General features: G+C 34.6%; 2 protein-coding genes across 2 annotated transcripts; one reads left to right on the top strand and one right to left on the bottom strand.

Annotated features, from left to right (window-relative positions):
• Positions 1-3822: 3822 nt before the first annotated feature.
• LOC110021606 (protein EXORDIUM-like) lies at positions 3823-4968 on the bottom strand. Its single transcript, XM_020720166.1, has one exon. The coding sequence runs from the start codon at positions 4856-4858 to the stop codon at positions 3926-3928; it is 933 nt and encodes a 310-aa protein (XP_020575825.1). The 5' UTR covers positions 4859-4968; the 3' UTR covers positions 3823-3925.
• A 9333-nt stretch (positions 4969-14301) lies between these two features.
• Positions 14302-15344, top strand: LOC110021600 (protein EXORDIUM-like). Its single transcript, XM_020720161.1, has one exon. The coding sequence runs from the start codon at positions 14326-14328 to the stop codon at positions 15256-15258; it is 933 nt and encodes a 310-aa protein (XP_020575820.1). The 5' UTR covers positions 14302-14325; the 3' UTR covers positions 15259-15344.
• Positions 15345-20010: the final 4666 nt, after the last annotated feature.

Below are 20010 nucleotides of genomic sequence, written 5' to 3' on the forward strand. Positions count from 1 at the left end.
GAAAATATTAAAATATAAGTTTTGTCGTATAAAATATGTTCATAATGTCTCGATATAAAGATCATATCATGTTTGTTAGACGGTTTATAAATGAGGATGTGACGTATGCTCATCGAATTTGACTTTTTTATGTTCTTATAGTCTCAAAGATTGTCGAGGAGGCAATTTAGGCTAGAGAATCTAATTAGTCGATTTGTTAGAATGAGCGGACAAATCAGATTGATGAGGCCATGTTTTCAAGTCAATCGAGTAGGTCAACTTTGCAGCTACTATAAAAGAGCTGATATATCAACAAATAGGGTTAGCATTTTATTTTATCAAATCACTCCAATGACAGTCGTGTCTCCCGGATAATTAAGCTAATCAGGGCCACGAGGCCAGCTAAAATGTGGGCTTCAGCCCTGATTTTGGTTGTAAAGGAGCATTATTTTGACACGGATCAAAATTAATAATTAATTCATCAATTAGTTGAATATGACTAAATATTCATGTTATGTTTAAATTTCCAAAACTTGTCAAAAAACACTTCAAAACGTTGATTTATTGTAACATTGAAAATGATTAAAAATAACTTCCAAAGCAGCGAAGCTTTTAAAGATCTTGGCACGTTGCAGTTAGGTCGCATATAATGAAGTATTTGAACTTTTAGTTCATCGATCGGTGATATGGTTGCAAAAATTGGGAGTCCCACCTTGTACTGAGCAGCGGGAATGTGAGTTAATAATAATTTGTATTAAAATCTCTAATATCAAAATTTCATTTTTTACATTTATATCATTCAGGTTTTTATATAACATCAAGAATATCACTATTTAATTTTGATGCGTGCAAGAAAATTTATGGCAGTAGAGTAGCTGATTATCATCAAAGAATGATATGAAAATTCATTACACACTCAAAAGAGAGAAGATAACTAGTAATAACACCACACACTTTTAAGTGGAAAAACTAGAAAGGGAAAAAACTACAGGGCCTCGCCTAACTGAAGAAATCCACTATAAACAGGATATTAAATCTACAATTCCCCGTCCCAGTGGCTAGAAAAAGGTGAACAAACTAAAGAGATGAACACTCTTAGGAGTTACAACGTCGGTGCACGAATGAACTTATTGTAACAAGCGGGATGCGGCCAATGATGATCGATGGAGGCTGGCAGGTAGTGGTCAACTGTGGTTGGCGATGAACGAGGGCGGTCTACGGCAGTTGATAGTGATAGACAGCGGGCGACTGTTGGCATTGATCGACGACGGTCAGCGGTGGTTGACGACAATGTCGATGTTGATCGCCATCAATAGTGGCAGAAATAGTGCTGGACTTCAGCTCCTTCTCAATGCTTCAAGTTTCCCATGAGAGGGGTGAAGATTTATTTATAGTTTTCTGGGTACAATTAATGTTGAAATATGAACCGATCGTATGATCCAAATAGCTTCTTTTGATCTTAATGATGTCAGAATTGAATGATCTCAAACTCGTTGGGTTCATCTTGCTGAGACGCTCCATTCTACTATGAACTTGTCGGATTCAACTTCCGTTTGACCTTCCAAATGTGTTTGGAAAACTTCAAAAAATAGTTTGATGGCTTGATCTGGGCTTGATTTGATTCATATTGGAACAATGTTGATATCATTTGGTTCGTTTTGTCAAACCAGTACGCTTGACCCTAAATTTATTGAAATCAAATTTCTGAATGATTCCTCATAAAAGTTTAAATATTTTTTACTCAAAAAATTATCTTGAAATATGCGTCATGCATTGAAATTTGTGCCATTAGTTTGGAATTTATTGATGGCGTATTAATTTTAAATATATTTTTTTTTGTTGCAGAGCTAAGAGGACAAATATATAAAAATTGAAGTTCAAATATTAGAAATGTTAATACACAAAAATTGAGCGGTATGTATGCAAATCTTATTAACAATTTGTGAGCTAAGACTGCAAAGTTAGCGCCAACAATTCTGTGCATAAACAAATTTTTTTCTCTTTTTCTCTTATTCTTTTTAATTTTTACTACATCTCAGATAGCTTCTACAAGTTCTTCCTATGGTGCTTTACCTGTCGATACCAACTTCGACTACTATGTGTTTTTTTCGCTGCCATATTGATTTTGGAGCTGCCCTCAGATGCAGTGCTGATGCTGTTTTATCATTCTTTTGGTTAGGTGTTGGGATCACTTTTACGACTTCTTCTCTAATTTTCGAATTTTATTTTGGTTGATTCTTATTTAGTTTCTTATTTTTTAATGTGGAGTTGTATTTTAATTTTCGTATTCTTTTTCTTTTTCAGTAATAAAGTTAGATATTATCCTCAATTTTTCCTAAATAAAAATTGAATAATGCAAAAAAAGAATCAGCCTTTTTCTTATGGATAAGCAAAGTTTTTTTACGTCAAATACTTGTTTCTACATATTTTTATTTGTATTTAATTGTTACTAAAAAAAATTATTAAGAGGGAGTAAAATTATTTATTAATCTTCAGGTATTCCTACTTTGGGCGCCTGTCGCAACAGCGTCTGCTTGGGTGGAATCACTAAGATCATTATGGTAATGAATTTGTGTATGATGATTCTTTAATTTATATTATATCAGTTGGTGTATTATATCTGTGAAGTGATTATTCAAAATATATAATTTGCTTAGTTGAATTGGTGATTAATTTTAGACTAGAAGTGTTTTATTTAATAGTTAGAAACATGGAGTAAGCTGGGCATTTTCTCATTAATTCGAGCTATATTAAATGGAAGTTATGCAGTTGGAAAAAATAATAAAAAAAAAAAAACAGTTTTATTATTATTATTTTATTTTTTGAAGTGCACTATTCCTCCCCTATTTTTTATATGAAGATTTCCTCTAAAATAGATCTTTTCTTGGGATTCTGAGAATACTTCTATTTAAAAAAATATATAGTTTTAATTTCCTTTTTTATTATTTTAGTTGAAATAAAAATATTTAGATATTTGAATATTTTAACAAAAATTAGTTTGTTTTTTAAAATAAATTAATTCATTTTCTTAAAATAACAAATAAAAACATGCAGGAAATAAATATGCTCTTAAAATAAAAATGATCACTAACAAGGCATTAGTCATTTAATTTTTTTCTCTGTGTTCCGAACCTTTTTAATCATAATTAATTATGGTACGGAGGCAATTTTAGTTCTCAATGGAGTATATGTGGAAGCAATTTTTTTCCTCAGAAAAAGGAAAAATGGCAGCAAATGGATTAAATGCAAACCATAATTAACCCCATTTGATTCTCAGTTTTAATGGTAAGAATATATCAGGCGAACGCTTGTGAGAGTGAAGTAAGCCCTTCCACATTTTCCACATAAAAAACCTTACCAATTATTAAGTGTTGTGAGACTTTTTTTTTTTTGTATGTGTGAAAAAATTGTTATTATCCTTGTATTATAATGAATATTCAAGCAAGCACTAGTTTGAACTCTCCTTATTAGAAAGCTTATGTTTGTTGGCTATCTAAGCAATTTCCAAATGGCCAAAAAATGCAATGCCTATAATAATAGAAACAGGTATTTAAAATTCTGCAGGACATAAAATATATTAAATCCTGCTGCCTGTGTGGCATGGCATGTATGTAAATCTTCCAAAACTTAATCAATTATAGGTACTAGCCCATTGATCGTTCCCAAAAACATAAATCAGTCATAAAGTAGGGCACCATAAGTTTTCGAACCAGCACATCAGCATATTAAACGTCGATAGAAATCACAACACACATCAAATACTAAAGCCTTTCAAGAGCAAATTAAAAGAGAATCATTAACTATGAAATGCACATCAATATACTAAAGAGAAGTCAAGTCTAAAAACACATTCAACCAATGAAAGAATTGCAGATTTAAAGCATTCCACCTATGCAGATCTAATGATCTAATAATCCTTTATAATTACTCAGCAACTCGCTAAAATCTACACCAAAGAAGAGCACGAAGCCGTTAACGGATCAAAGATCGCCGGAAGCAGATACTTCCTCCCGTGAGCCCCATTGGCGTTGTAGCTTGCACCGGTGACGGAATCCAATAGAAGCTCGCCGGCGTAACCAGGGTACGCTCCCTTACCGTAAACCCCCGGGCACGCCGTCGCCGCCTCAAGCGGCGCTGTCTTCGGGCCCATAAAGAAACCGCCGCCGAAGGGGTTAGTAACAGCTCCGGCTATCATGCTCGCCAGATTCATCACCATGCCGTCAACTCCGACGTCTCCGTTAGGCGCCACAAGGGGTGGAGCCTGCGGACCGTACACCGGTTGATGGAAGGGCCATGCACACTGGCCGGGACACTGCACCGCCGAGTTACCCACCCAGATGTAGGCGAACCGGCCAGCTTTGGACCGGGGAGAGGATCCGTGGGTCGCGCAACGGCTCATACAGAAACCCTCGACCGCTACGTCATCCGACGTTAAGACGACATTCATGGCCTGCCGAGGCCTGCCTTTCGTTGCGAGAGCCGCAATGTCTGAGTTCTTTAAGGATTTGCCTAAGGAGTAGCCCTCGTCAATAATCTGATCACCGAGGGTGAGAAGAGGCGGCATTTTCTTCGATTGAACGTAATACTTCTCGGTCATCGCCCACCAGGATGACACGGAGGGCTTGTTGTTCTGGTGATAGCCGGATGAGAGGGATGCGACGAAATCGGAGACGATGGATCGCTGGGAGGCGGAGAACTTACCATACCAAATGAGGTTGAGGGAGATCGGGCCATAGAGAAGAGCGCCCTTGTGGTAGGTGATGGTAAGCGGCTGCTTTTCTAAGTCGACCTGGAGCATCCGGCCAGCGAGCGAAGATTGGAAGAGAAGAGCCAAAAGCAGAAAGAAGCAGAGATGCGAGGAATGAGATGAAGAATCCATGGCCGCGGATGATTATGGAAGGGAGAGAGAGGAGAAGATTCTCTTGTGAGAGTGAAGTTTTCGGAGAGTACTTGGAAGTCGTTTGTGGCTGTGGATGATGGGAGCATTCCCCGCATTTTATAGGGAGAGGAAGGTGATACTGATATCTTCTGCTACTCTGTTAATTGATAGGAAGGCGCGGCGAAGGAATAGAACGGTTTTGAAAAAGTCAGCTCAAATATTAATAAAATAATAATAATGATTCGTCTATTTAAAAATACTTAAAATTTAACTGAATTATATAAATATTACTAAGTACTAAAGTTATATTAAGTCGTCATCCGTCCTTTGATTTACTTTGTGTCAGTGTTAATGCATAATGCAACGGAGCATTAGGAGATAAACATACAGATCTCAAAGCAATCTAAGGCTTGTGAGTTCACTCAATTATTTATCTTAATGCACTTTTAATAATGATTTTAAGTCCACCTGCTCCGCTCACCGAACGAGCCGTTGCCAGCTACGCTTTCGCCAGCTAATCAGCTCAGAGTTTCTCGCCAGCTGTAGCTTTGGTGCTATGCTACCCTAACGTAGAGAAAACTTGTGGGGACAAGTCACAGAGCAGAAGGTGAGAAAATTAAAAGCCATGGGCGTATTCGAAGAAATTTCAAATTTGAGAACGGTGATTGGGCGGAACGGTGATTGGGCGGAACGGCTGGGATTTAATTAATCGATACTTTAGATATTTGTTAATTTTGAGAAAAAAATGGAGTAATAACGCGGCGAATTGGAGAATATTTCGGGAAAGTTAGGTAGGCGCCCGCTTAGCTGTACCGATCACTACGGTCCCCTCGGGGTTCACGAAGAAAGCGTGAAGTGACGCGGAAAGGATTGGCACAAGTAATGAGCGCGCCTCGGTGACGCGGGTTGTTTATTTTTTGGGTTAAATTTTATAAAAATAAAAGTATATATTCTTAAATATAAATATTTTTATGGATTTCAATCATGTTTTAAGTCATACAGGCAATGCTTATTCATTTATTTTAAGATGAATATAAGATACAATTTTCATAAGGTATGTATATTTAAAATAATTTTTATAATTTTAAATTTTACTACAATTAAAACAGGTATGTATATTTAAAATAATTTTTATAATTTTAAAATTTACTACAATTAATGTTTTTGTTTGGGTGTCTGTTATAGTAAAAGTTGTATCAACATAAGATAATTCGCCTTTTCTTTTGTAAAGTTCAGTGGGCTTTATTGATGCTATAATACAGGTTAATTATATCTGTGAAGTGATTATTCAAAATATATAATATGTTTAGTTTAATTAGTGCTTAATTTTAGATTAAAAGTGCTTTATTTAATAGTTAGAAATATGGAGCAAGTTGGTCATTTTCTCCTAATTCGAGCTAAATTAAAAGAAATTTATGCGGCTGGAAAACAAGACAGTTTTATTATAATTATTTTATTTTATTTTGCAGGAGTGCACTGAAGGAAGTTCTGATTTTGCGCTGAATTGTGAAGAGCGAAGAGCGAAGAGGAGAAAAACTAACATCCTATTTTTAATATGAAGATTTCCTCTAAAATAAATCTTGTTTTAGGATTCATTTGAGATTACTTTTATTTTTTTTAAAAATAACTTTAATTTTTTTTATTATTTTATTTGAAATAAAATTTTTTAACATAAATTAATTTGTTTTTTGAAATAAATTAATTTGTTTCCTTAAAATAATAAATAAAAGCATGCAAAATAAAAATATGCTCTTAAAACAAAATAAAAAATAATTAAAAATGATCACAAAAAAGGCATTAGTCATTTTAAAAAAAAAAAATTTGTGTTTCGAACAATTTTATTTGTGTTTCGAACAATTTTAATATCATAATTAATTATGGTACGGCGCTAATTTTACTTCTCAATGGAGTGTACGTGGAAGCAATTTTTTTTTCTCAGAAAAAGGAAAAATGGCAACAAACGGATTAAACGCCACATCATAGTTAACACCATTTGATTCTCATCTTTAATGGTAAGAAGTATGAGTTCTATAAATCGAAATAAGCAGTAAAATTGAGCAAATTAAAAATTAGCCTCATACGTCAAACTCAAATTAAAATATTTGGGTTCAAGTTAACATGAATAATTTTATGAGCAGCATTTTGGTTAAAAATCTCAACCCGTTTAACATTTTTTGTTGGGTTGAGATTGACCTGCTAACTCGTGATTCAAAAAAAAGTCTTCAACTCTAAAGTAACCCGCCAATTCAGGCTTGACCTGAAATTGACTAGAAATTCACCTGATTTTGACTAGAATACATGTTGGCTCTTATGTTAATTAGATTATATAGGTTCGGGTTCGGGTTGGGCGGTTAAAAGCGGGTCGTGTTTATGTTGGAGTTTCTAAACCGTTTAACATTCAGGTAGGGTTTGGAACCCAACCTACTACCCTTAGGATTTTTGCTTGTCCAAATTTCCTTACCTTCTTTTGTCACCCAATTTCTTTCTAATTATAAGATTTGGTGTAATGAACACCTTCCAACAATTACTCATGTCAAACATCTTCCAATAACTGATATCAATAAAATATTTCAAACACTTATTATCACCTATCATTAACTTAAACTGACAACCATCATCTTTTGTGATTTTGAAGTCTAACATACACCCGGGATTACTCGTTCTCTAATACTAGTGTGCATCACCAACGTCAAGCAACACTAAAATTTATTATTGTTTATCATTTCTCTTTTTGAGCAACTATCTACGTAGCACACCATCAACTAACATAATCATTGTTATTCATCTTCCAACAATCACCAATGTCCTTCGTTACTCATTCTTTGCATTAAGAGTATGTAATTTCCGTTAATTGTCATTAATTTTCATTGTTGTAAATAATTTACTTCTCAATGCAATCCCTTCAATAATAGAAAATTTACTTATTATATATAACATGTAGCAAACATAGTTGAACCATTTAATTGGGCCATATACCTCAAAGATGCCCCTTCCACATTTTTCACATAAAAAACCTTACATATTATAAGTGTTGTGAGACATTTTTTTTTTTTTTGTATGCGTGAAAAATTCTTATTATCCTTATATTATTATGAATATTCAAGCACGCACTAATTTGAACTCTCCTTATTCGAAAGCTTATGGTTGTTGGCTATCTAAGCAATTTCCAAATGGCCAAAAAATGCAATGCTTATAATAATAGAACTTCTCATCCTATTTTTCATCACTTCAAAAATAAATACCTCTTGGCCAAAAAATGGAATGCTTATAATAATAGAACTTCCCATCCTATTTTTCATCACTTCAAAAATAAATACCTCCATTATGAATGTAGGCCTTCTACTCTCTCCCATCTCAACAAGGACAATCGTACTAAACAACATTGATAATAAAATTCTCCAACCCTTTTATAAATTATTTTCACCTTAATTTGATTTTACTGATATCTACATCACTATCAAAATCAATAAGGTTGCATGGTCATTCAAATTATTAACACTTCACATGGGTGAAATTCCTCTTCTATAACTTAAAAGTTACTTCATTTACACCATTAATTCCGCTCATTCATATTGTGTGGCTCAAATAACTTTCATCCATCAATAATTATTACAATACTTTATCTAGCTTCAACTAGTAGCCACCCTTGATCACAATGTTTTTTATATATAAACTTTATTGTATGGTAGGAAGGAATTCTTATTAAAGTGCAAGAATTAGGTTGCAAGCATCATAGTTGAATAAGTACATGCCTCTAAATATATTATCCTCAAGTTCCCTATTCTGAAAGATTTAAGCTCACCATTATAGACTCACATGATGGGTGTCATTAAACTCTATGAATATATCTGTCAATATAAGACCATCATGTTATGTTAACATACCTCTAATGAACAAATCTCTTAAATATTTAAACCCGCACTTGCTCAACTTCTTCTCTAAGAGCTATCCATGTATTTATTGTGCTCACTGACTTATTTGCTTATCATTTTGTTAACAGACCTCTAATGAACAAATCTCTTAAATATTTAAGCCCGCACTTGCTCAACTTTCTTCTATAAGAGCTATCCATATATTTATTGTGCTCACTGACTTATTTGCTTATCATTTCATCTTAAATCCAAAGATTATCAATGACTCATCCCAAGTCTTTAAGAATCAACAAAATGACAAAAAAATCCCTTATTAGTTGAGGTATATCTGCATATACTTACCTTACAAATAGAGAGGCATTATGAGTTTCTATAAGGGTATCCCTTCAAAGTTTCTATTATTATCTTCTCTATTTATCACAATTATTTGATATAATTTGTTTTTTATAGTTATCTTATCCACTTTGTTGAAGCCTAACTTATCAAAGATGTGGCCATTAATACAATCCAAAGAAACTCGACCATTGTACAAGCACACAGTCATGTAAGAGGGGACTGACCAACAATGTAAATGAATGACGCATCTCTATGGTGAAAAAAAATTTCCCTAGCAGATAAACTCCTACCATAATAACATTTTACTACAAATAAAATGATTCTCCTTTTCTATCACAAATTAATTTAGAAACTCAAAATTCAACTATGAGTTAGAGATATATTTGTAATTAAAAAAATTTCTGAACAAATTACCTTTTGCCAAAAATAACTATTTTTTAGGCAATATTAACTTTTCATGACTCAATTGGAAAACAACTTTTTTTACTCATTACAAATCATTTCTAACTAAATTCAGTTTTCATTTATACCTTTATTGGCCCGCATCATCATCTAAGTGTTGGTAAAAAACTGAAAGATTTACATGTCTAACACATAAACTTCAATTTTTTTTGATACATATCACCTTTCCTTTGCATGAAAAGGTGTATTATGCTTTTTCTAAAGTTAAAATAGTGATATTTTTTATGTGTTATGAAAGATTTGGGTGGTATAAATCTTAAAAATAAATTTTAGGTGTTAGTTATGTAAATACACAAGAATTGGGTGGTGTATTTGTCCTCATCCCAAACTGATTATATTCCAATAGATTATAGTGATATAGTTGAGAGAAAAATCGGTAAAGACCGGAAGTTGAGTAATAAAGAGTTTTTCATAGCGTGAAGTTGAAAGAGTCAATGACGTACCTGCCAATTTTGAGAGTCAAGACTTCCATTCGGATAGGTGTACCAAAATTCATTGTTGCTATTATTAATAGCTATGGTTGAATGTTAATATGAGTGTGAAGTTGGGCCATTGTTCATGAAACGATTTTAATCAAGTCCCAATTCAGTTTGATAAACGAATTGCACAATTTTTTAAGACATCTTGTCAGTTGACACTTTACCACATCAGCGAGTAAAATTGTCTGCTGAGATAGTCATTTTGCTAAAACAAATTTAAAAAGATATTAGGACAATTGTGCGTTTTTTAATATGAATCCCAAATTTTAAAACAAACGCATGACAGTGAGCCTATATATATATATATATATATAACAACACAAGCATAATCATATTGCATGCTTTAATTATGCATCCACAAATGTGCATATATGTGCAAGCAAAGTTCAGTACCATTCAAAATAAGCCAAGCTCAATCTGTGCTCCAAACTCGGGCTAAATAATTCGGATTTGAGGCTTGGCTAATTCTTTTTGGTCAAGTTTGATACTTAACCGCATGTCATTGCAACTAAAATCACCACTTCTAATTGTTAAAGGGTTTGTAAACCGGATTCTATATAAAAGGTTCATGATGTAGCATATGTGATGAAAACTGAAATAATGAGAAATTTTATGTTCATAATTTTCCACATAAATCTGTGCTATATAATTCTAATTGTTCCATTTACGATTCATCCCCTTGCTTTCATTACACTAATCAAAACAAGACATTTAATTTACTAGTAATTCCACATACTGCAGTTTACAACAACTACAAACCATAAGAGCATCTTATAAACTGCATCTATTCGCAACCTCATGCGAGTGAGCTGTGTTAGATTTGACCTTCAAAATAAAATGTCTATACTTGAATTTTAAAAAAAACTGCACCCAGCTGCTCCTTCGTTACATTAATTACTGTTACTTATATACATATAGTCAGCTCTCTTCATTATTATTTAATGAAGCATTTCGCTTATCTTCTTCTAATAAATCCGCAATGCTTTCTTGGATTGAAACGGAAGTAGTGGGATCAGCCGGACGTGCGCCGTGCTGAGCGTACGAGTGTCTCTGCCTCGGTTTGTCGTCTTTGTTGGGAGCAAAAGTACGTTGAAGACTTTGCCTTAGAGTTAAAAAGTCGCAAAATTGAAAAAATTAATGAGCTTTATGATTCTGAGAGATAGGAGCATAGCTAGCAGGTAGATTGCCTGTTTGTGATTGCTGCCTATTTGCGAGGCATCTGAGACTTATTAAGTCAGGCATAGGTGCCTTGCTTTTGTTTTAGGGAGCATTATTATTAAGCTTGAGATTTAATTGAACAATTTGTCAACGAAACACATGCTCGTATTATTGTAGAGTTTAAAGAAGTCTGGTAAGTTAATTACAACCCTTGTGTGATTGCTATGAAACTTCCATTGCCAGAAAACTATTTGAAGAAGTCTTGTTATATAGAGCGCTTATAGTACACCGCACGTTAATTTATGTGCGGTGTCCGATCTAAATCACTGAAATACATTTTTTTTATTTTTTTTATTTTATTTTTAGACCCACTCTGAATTTTTTAGCTTATAGTGTACAGACACCGCACGTTAATTTATGTGCGGTGTCTGATCTAAATCACTGAAATACATTTTATTTATTTATTTTATTTTATTTTTAGACCCACTCTGAATTTTTTACGGTCCAGATTGGACGCCGCACAATAATTTTTCTATTAGGTGCGAGCAGGCTTTTCATGCATATATTTCACATATGATAATTTGATGTTAAGAAAAAAATGACATGCCTCGTTTTAATATAATAAAAGTAGGTTAAGTTTCAATTAAATAAGATTAATTTATAGATTTGTTTTTCAAAAATCAGAAATTTATTTTTATGTCTACAAAAGAAAACTCTGAATTATGTTGTTCCGTATCAAATGCTGAACTATGGATTGAAGAAAGGTTAAATTTATGCATTAACCTTGTTGAGTTTTAGAGCTCGGTCCGCCTTCCCGCTCCCGCTCCCGATCGCGAAAAATCGCGAGTACTCTCTGTCGCAAAACTGCTCCCACCAACTCCCGCTCATATCACAACATAACTTGGACATGATTTGGAATAGATATCCTATTAATGTTAAGTTGTTGGTAGGATTAATTTAACATATCTCAAACGGTTTAATTTTTTCGTTGATATATAGGCGTTTATAAGAACAAGGATGTTTGAAATTTATTTTGGATGCAGAACTTAAATAACTTAAAATATAAGCAGTAAAATGATTACAACCCTTTGTCAAAATACAATGCAAAAATGCTATTAATTACGTAATAGAAGAAAGAAGTACCTTGAAAAGAGGTGTAAAGTCGAGAATGTTGGGTTTCGGTGAAGCGAAGCACCCACATGAGACTGAGTGCCCGGCGCCGGGTTAGGGGCACTAAAACGCACACCTTGGCGATAGACAGACACTCATGTGCCGGCATATGAAAGCATAAGCACCCACTTTGGGCACCTAGACGCCCAATTCAAGTGTGTACCAATTTTTCTCCTGTAGGCGCGGCGCTTATGCACCAAGTCCAATGCATAAGCAGTCTTTTTTTACAATCTTTGCTCTAAGAAGCCAAACTTCAGCGATGTAAGGTCGACTTTCTATGTGAGAGTTCTTTAACAAAGTTTCTGTGAAGACTAGAAGTGTCACAGAGGAGGATTTCTTTGATCTTGAAGTGTGTTTCTTGTGTTGGATTGGAGAAGGAAGAGTTTAGACCATGGTCTTGTAAGTTTACTTGAGAGTAGAGAGAAAATTGAGTGTGTTCTATATAAAACCTATTATTTTCATAGTGAAAGTTTTCTGGTGGGATAACTCTGTGGTTTTTTTTTTAATTGTTTTTTTATTTTCAGCATTGAGTACTTGTGTCCTTTTCTAGTTTGTTGTGCTTCTGTTCATAAGTTTGTTCTGATTTTTCTTCGACTCTACGCGATCTTCGTTGAATGGTTTAGATTTCTAATTGAGTCTAAGCTCCGATAAATTTTGGGGAGGGAATTTTTCGGAGAGTTATGCTTTCTCCTAATAGAGAAAAAGAAATTGAATACTTGTGTTTGAAAATAACATATTAGTTGGAAATAGAATGATGGGCTGAATTAAAAATTGTCTATAGCCCCTTACCACATAGGCAAGACTTGTTTGAAAGAAAGCAGCGAAAAAAATGATTTTTAGAGGGTTGGGGTACAACAAGAAAGTAAGTGTTGAAGAATGCTTTATCCCCTCTTTTTCCAAGTAGCGTGTAGCCTGTGTCATAGCAAGGACAGAAAGGCGGTGCTCTTCCCTAGTTGGTGTAAGTTAAGACATTCGCCAAATTACAGGGATGGTGAATTAGCATTTTGCATATGCCCAAGTCTTCTTCGAACATGCCTCAGATATTCTCTCTTAGGCCACTTGTTTGAGACATTCTTTATGTCTCACCAAGTGATGGAACATTTATTGGTGACATGTAGAATCTCAAAATGATGGATTCAAACCCTTATTATGAAAAAATAAAATAAAATACAACAGGTACTAGGGTACCTAACAAAATAAAAATTTATTAACTACATTTAAAAAAACTATGCTTCGAAAGAGCAACTTCATGTAATTTCGTTTACACCACTATTTTTAAGAATTTAAGGACATTATATATTCAAGCAATTAAAAATCTTTCTTTAAAAAACTAGCAATTAAAACACAAATGCGCTTTTAGCCACAACTATTTTTCTTTATTCATAATTTAAAAAACCAATCAAACATATAAAATGACTGAAAATTATATTTAATCACACTACTTTTGAAACGATGGTCTATTATAAATAAATGCAATGCATAGCTTTGGCGATTTGGTGGGTGCAAGATCATATGGATAAACCAATAACAAATAACAGTAATATACAAATAAAAACGACAACGAAGCTATCGTTTGGTGGATTATCGAAGACCTTAGCCGCTTGCATGCCTCGACTATAATAAGCCATAACCCTCGCCAGCTATCTCCCCCTCCGGTTGAGCCGCCGCAGCAAGAGGCCAACCATAACACGCCGCCTCATGACCCTCATCCATGACTCCTCCCCACATGCTTCCGCACTTAACCCGCGGCGCCAATAATGCCATTTACTACACATTGCCACGTCCATTACTTTATCACCATAACAATCCAGCTTGCTCGATCCCCCTCTTTCCCGTCCCATTCCTCCCCTCCTAATTACCCCACACGTGTAAGCTGCATTCCCCTTCTCTCTCATCCATTATTTGATTCCGCGCTTTCTCTTGCCTCTCCTTGTCTCTGGTCCACTATATAAACTCAAATAATCCTCCATTCTCCTCACCTCACAATATAATGGCTGTTTCATTTCATCATTCGCTCACCTTCTCTCTCTTTATAACTTCCCAACTTCTCTTCGGGGCCTCCTTCGCTTCCCGTAAGCTCACTGCAGCGGACCAGCAAACGCAGCCTCTCACCATCACCTACCACCAGGGCGCACTCCTCTCCGGCCCTATTTCCGTCAACCTTCTCTGGTACGGTAAGTTCACCTCATCCCAGCGCGCCATCCTATCAGATTTCATCTCCTCCCTTTCCGCTGCTGCTGAGCCGAAGCCCTCCGTGTCCACTTGGTGGACGATGGCCGAGAAGTACTACACCCAGTCGAAATTGGCGCCACCTCGGCTCACCCTCGGTGAACAGATTCTCGACGAGAACCACTCCCTGGGTAAATCTCTCAAGAACTCCGATATAGCCGCCCTCGCGGCGAGAGGCCGTGCCCGGCGGGCTTTAAACGTCGTGCTCACGGCGGATGACGTGGCCGTGGAAGGATTCTGCATGAACCGTTGCGGGACCCATGGGTCGTCACCCCGATCTAAATCCGGCCGGTTCGCCTATATCTGGGTGGGTAACTCGGCGGTCCAATGTCCGGGCCAGTGTGCGTGGCCATTCCACAAACCAGTGTACGGCCCCCAGGCCCCACCTCTCGTCGCTCCTAACGGCGATATCGGGGTTGATGGAATGGTGATGAATCTGGCGAGCATGATCGCCGGCGCAGTCACGAATCCTTTCGGCGGTGGTTTCTTTATGGGGCCGAAGACGGCGCCGCTTGAGGCGGCGACGGCGTGCCCAGGAGTATATGGCAGGGGAGCGTACCCGGGCTACGCCGGCGAGCTCATGGTTGACTCTTCAACGGGCGGTAGCTATAACGCCAATGGGGCTAATGGGAGGAAATTTCTGCTTCCGGCTATCTTTGACGTCTCAACGGCTTCTTGTTCCACGTTGGTGTAATTTTGTTCTTAATTTGCTGTTCTCCATTGTAGATATTGAAGAAAAATCGCTTCCTTCGATTTGTTTTTTCATCAATTAAATGCTGATGCTGTTAGTGGCTATGAGTTGAGAAAAATTTACATAGCGAGCAGTACGTAATTCACTCCCGATAATTTTTCAATAACCCATAGGAAGGGTATTAAGGGGTTGTTACAAAGTTTATTTCAGTGTTATTTGAAGTCAACATCCTCACGGTTACTCTTTCACATCTGCTTTTTTCTGGTGTTAGGATATTCACTCCAAATAACGTCTGCAATAACCCCAATAACCTTCGCAAAAATTATTAAGAAGTTATTAGGAAGGGATTAGGCACTGAGAGCCTATGGATGAGAGGTGTTTAATGTGGTAGCTGGATAAAGATGAATGAAGGAGCAGACTTAATTCTTAAATTTTACGGTTTAGGATTAATATAATGCTTTATTTTTCTTAACTTATTTTAAATTATCAAGATATTCTGATAATTAGATCTGAAATAAAAGCTCAATAAGTTGGCTGTGCTCAATTTATGTATTAACTTAACTAGATGATCTTAAATAATTATTTAAGGAGATGATATTAAATAATTATTTTAATCTCATTTTTTTAATGAGGAATGCAATTAGCTCGTCGTGGTTGCGTTTAATAAGCCAAATAAAAATGTACCCAAGTTTAGTTCGCTGACAGCTTCAATAATAAAGTGATGTATAAATAGTAATAGACACGCATCATTCATGACTAAATTGGACTCCTTTGTTTAGCCGATAAGCTCAAGCTAAAAACGTAAATTAATAATTTTAGCTGAATTTAATTATTTCAAATTCAAATAAAACATTTTCCAAAATGGCCAAAGTATGATTTCTTTAAAACCTTTAGATTATTGTTTCTATTTTTGCAAAATATTAGTTGGTCTATTTCTGATGTTAATCAAACCTCTACTTGTAGGGTTCATTAGCGTCTACGAAAAATCCGTCTGCTTTATCCGCAAGACTTCAATGATTCCAAAGCAAGCACATTCATTGCACTGAGGTTTGATTAAATCGTTTGTAGGGAAGCCACTACAAAAGATAGCGTCCGGTCCCGATTTCCATATGCAGCTTCTCTGCAATATATTCAGAGCATCCAATGCCATTTTTAAGCGGATAGCCATTCAATGATAGGACGGGCTCGGTGTACTACGGAGATTCTAATCGGAAATCCATCCCTTTCAAACGGAGTGCTTATTCGCGGGTAGGGTCGGGCTCCAAGCGGAGTCGAGTGCAAGCTCGTCACGTGAAATTTTAGGACTCATCTTAGAAGGTAAAATAAATTAATTAAGACACTCGATCCGGCCCATCCAAAACCCGACCCCGCCTAAGAAGAGAAAAAAGTGACTTTTTGGCCATAATATAATACAGATACGTGTTATTCCGCCGGGTATTTAATAACGCGTTGTTTTTCAAAAGTATTGTGTCATACTTTAATTAAACCACATTATTTTCAGAATAATGTTGGATTAATTTTGGGACTACAATGTAATTAATAAATGTGTTGGGTCATCATTAAATAAGTCAAAATTATTGTGGTCTAATTTAGAATTAAGTTCATGACTTTGGGCACATTTGTCATGATATTATAGTGTGGATACCATAACATATAATAACCCGTTATTTATCAAAAATCTTGTGTTATACTTTAATTAAACCACATTATTTTTTAAATTATCATGTTATACTGTAAAATATACGCGCTATATTGAGAATACATGTGTTTTTACGAATTGTTATACCACATTATTGTTGTGTTATTGTTCAAAATTCAAGTGTTATACGAGTTTAAGTTATTATAACGAGTTCAAAATTCAGTTTTATCATGTTATATGACTTTATAACCTGAAAATTTCAAATTTTAAGTGTTATATCTTAAAATAGTTACTTATTAAAATATTCAAATATAAATACAATTCAAAATATAAAATAATCGTGTTATATTGCGATATATATTCGTTATATTGAAAATACGTGTTATAATTAATTATTGACACGTTATTTTAAATTTTATCGTGTTATATGATCTTATAACCTGAAAATTTCAAAATATAAGCATTATACTGTAAAATTTAAGTGTTATAACGAAATATTGTTAATGAAAATTTCAAAATCTTGTATTATACCGAATTATATGACTTTATAACCTGAAATTTTAAAAATATAAGTGTTATACAGTAAGTTTTTGTATTTTTCGGGATTTAATTCGGGTCGGATTCACGATAAACGTACCTATTAAATTTTCCGCGTTGATTGAGGTTGGGTCAAGTTTCTTTTTTAATTGTTATATGTTGCGGGACTCAATTCCACTTGTACTTCACTCATTGGATTCCGCAAGCAACTCACCTTGTGGAGTCTTGAGGCAATAAAAAATTCTTTCAAATGCGAGCTATGACTGTAGTGTTTGTGATAATTGTTATAATCTCCAAAAAATAAAATTTTGAAGTTATATTGTCACGATCGATAAAAAAAATTCATAAGGAGGAAAAGTGGGGTTTTCTTTTTTCTTTTCAGTTTATTTCGGTCATCTAAAAGTTCCATAAAGGAAAATTTACTTGCCACATGATACTTATGCATTTACAAGCTAATAACTAAAATTCAATGTTTATATTTTTGGCATTTTGATATGAAAATTTATGTAAGAAAGTATATATTTATCCTATATATAATAATTATATATTATGATATTAAGGATTTGAATGTTTTGCATTTAAATATGAAGTTTATGAACTTCAGGTGTTAGATATGTAAAGATTAAAGCTCTTAAAATATGGATCTGTGAGAATCAGAGTCTAAAAAGGATCGAAATACAATTCATATATAATAGAGCTCTTATGATACCATGTTTCACAACTTGAAAAGTGATTGGGGCAGCTACAGTTATTAAGAAGTAATTGTGAAATTGTTAAAAAATAATTTAATTTTTAAAAAGCTGCCATAGCTACTACAATATATTATTTTTTTGAAAAAATTAGACCACAGTTAGAAAGTTGTCACCGCACTTCGTCAGAACCGATGGTAAAACATAGATTTCAGCGACAGCTTTTTAAAAATGCTGTCAAAAAGGCAATTTATCCAAACAGACAAAAACTATGGTGCGAATAGCATCACCGTCAAACTGTCACCCTTAAATAGATTCTTAATCTCACACAAAAGAAAAAAAAAAAAAAAAAAAAAAAAAAAACTCTTGAAGTATCTAAACAAAATATAATTGCCTCAATAAATCCAACTTTCCCTTCAAATTCGATGACAACTCTAACAAATAGCAAAAACATAGAATCAAATCAAAACTTTTTATTCTTGAATGTGTGGCATATTAAATAGAAATTAAATGAAGAATTCCGATGTCATGTTCGAGCAAGCCTTTTCATCAACACAAAAATAGGTTTAAGTTAAACGAGGTTTATTTCGAGGTGTTAAATAAATTTTTGACTTTTAAAAATACATAATCAAATCAGGGATGGATTTAGGAGGGGCATGTAGGTGCAATCGTCCTCTCCCTCGCCCACGACATACGCACGAGCGCTATCTAAGTACGTCATACACACATAATTCTGCGTCGTTTGACCTCCAATAAACTCTCAATAACCTACCACTATATTCTGCGGTTCGGTGCTCATCTTTTTTTCGGTCATCCAAGGATTTTGTGAGATTATTGGGGTTTTAACCCAATAACAGAGAGATAATTCTCCAATACCCCCGAATAGCCGTCACACGCACGCAATTCTGCATGCATCTGACGTACGTAAATATTTTTCCATACGTAACACACATCCCCCGAATTCTAAAATCTTAGGAATTTATATCCTTCATTTATTTGTATTTTATTTAAATGTAATTTTCATTAAAATATATAATTTGTGCTCTTTAAAAAGTTAAAAAATTAAATTTATTTTATGTGAATTTGATTTAATTTATTTTTCTAAAGTAATTTTAGCAGTAAAACTTCAGTAATTTTTTTACCGATCAAAATCAGTAAAATTTATTTTAAAATTATAAATTAGATTGAAGGCTTAGAAAGCTGGCAAGTGGTTGGAAATAGGGCTGTAAGTGAGTCAGGCCAAATCGTGAGTCGCCTCGAGCTCGGCTCGATAAGTGGCTCGTGAATAGAGCTCGATGATTAACAAGTCAAGCTCAAGCTAGCCCTGACTTGACTCGTTAGCTCTTGAGCCTGCTCGTTTAAGAAAATATTAATAGTTAACTCTTGAGCCTGCTCTTTTAAGAAAATATTAATATAAAATATGATCAAAATATATTAAATTTGATGCTTTTTCCTTAAAGGATTAAAAATATTTAAAATATAATAATTTGTATTTTATGTTATGTGATTTCTTATTATATCTTTTCAAATTGCTAATTATATTAGTTATTTTATTATAACACTGTCTTAATTTAATATTATTTTTTTTCTCTTTTATACTAACCAAGCTGGCCCGAACTCGTAAACTTTAGCTTGAGCTCGAGCTCAAACTCGATAAAACTAATCAAGCTCAAGCTCAAGCTAAGGGTGGCTCGAGCTGACACGACTCGTTCACATCCCTAGTTGGAAATGGAGGAACTACATGGAAAAATAACAGTAACTGTTGTATTGGGGGCAGATACAACATGGAAGGTCAACGTGGATCGACAGGGAGCGATGGGGGGAATGATAAATCACTACATAGAGAGTGACAACCTTCGAAGGGAGAAAACTTAAATTGAAGGTTGTCTT

The sequence above is a fragment of the Phalaenopsis equestris genome, unplaced genomic scaffold (assembly GCF_001263595.1).
Source record: "Phalaenopsis equestris unplaced genomic scaffold, ASM126359v1 Scaffold000136, whole genome shotgun sequence".
NCBI lineage: Eukaryota > Viridiplantae > Streptophyta > Magnoliopsida > Asparagales > Orchidaceae > Phalaenopsis > Phalaenopsis equestris.

Excerpts from the sequence above, each read along its gene's own strand:
- LOC110021606 (XM_020720166.1), bottom strand. The coding sequence starts at position 4,858 with ATGGATTCTTCATCTCATTCCTCGCATCTCTGCTTCTTTCTGCTTTTG.
- LOC110021600 (XM_020720161.1), top strand. The coding sequence starts at position 14,326 with ATGGCTGTTTCATTTCATCATTCGCTCACCTTCTCTCTCTTTATAACT.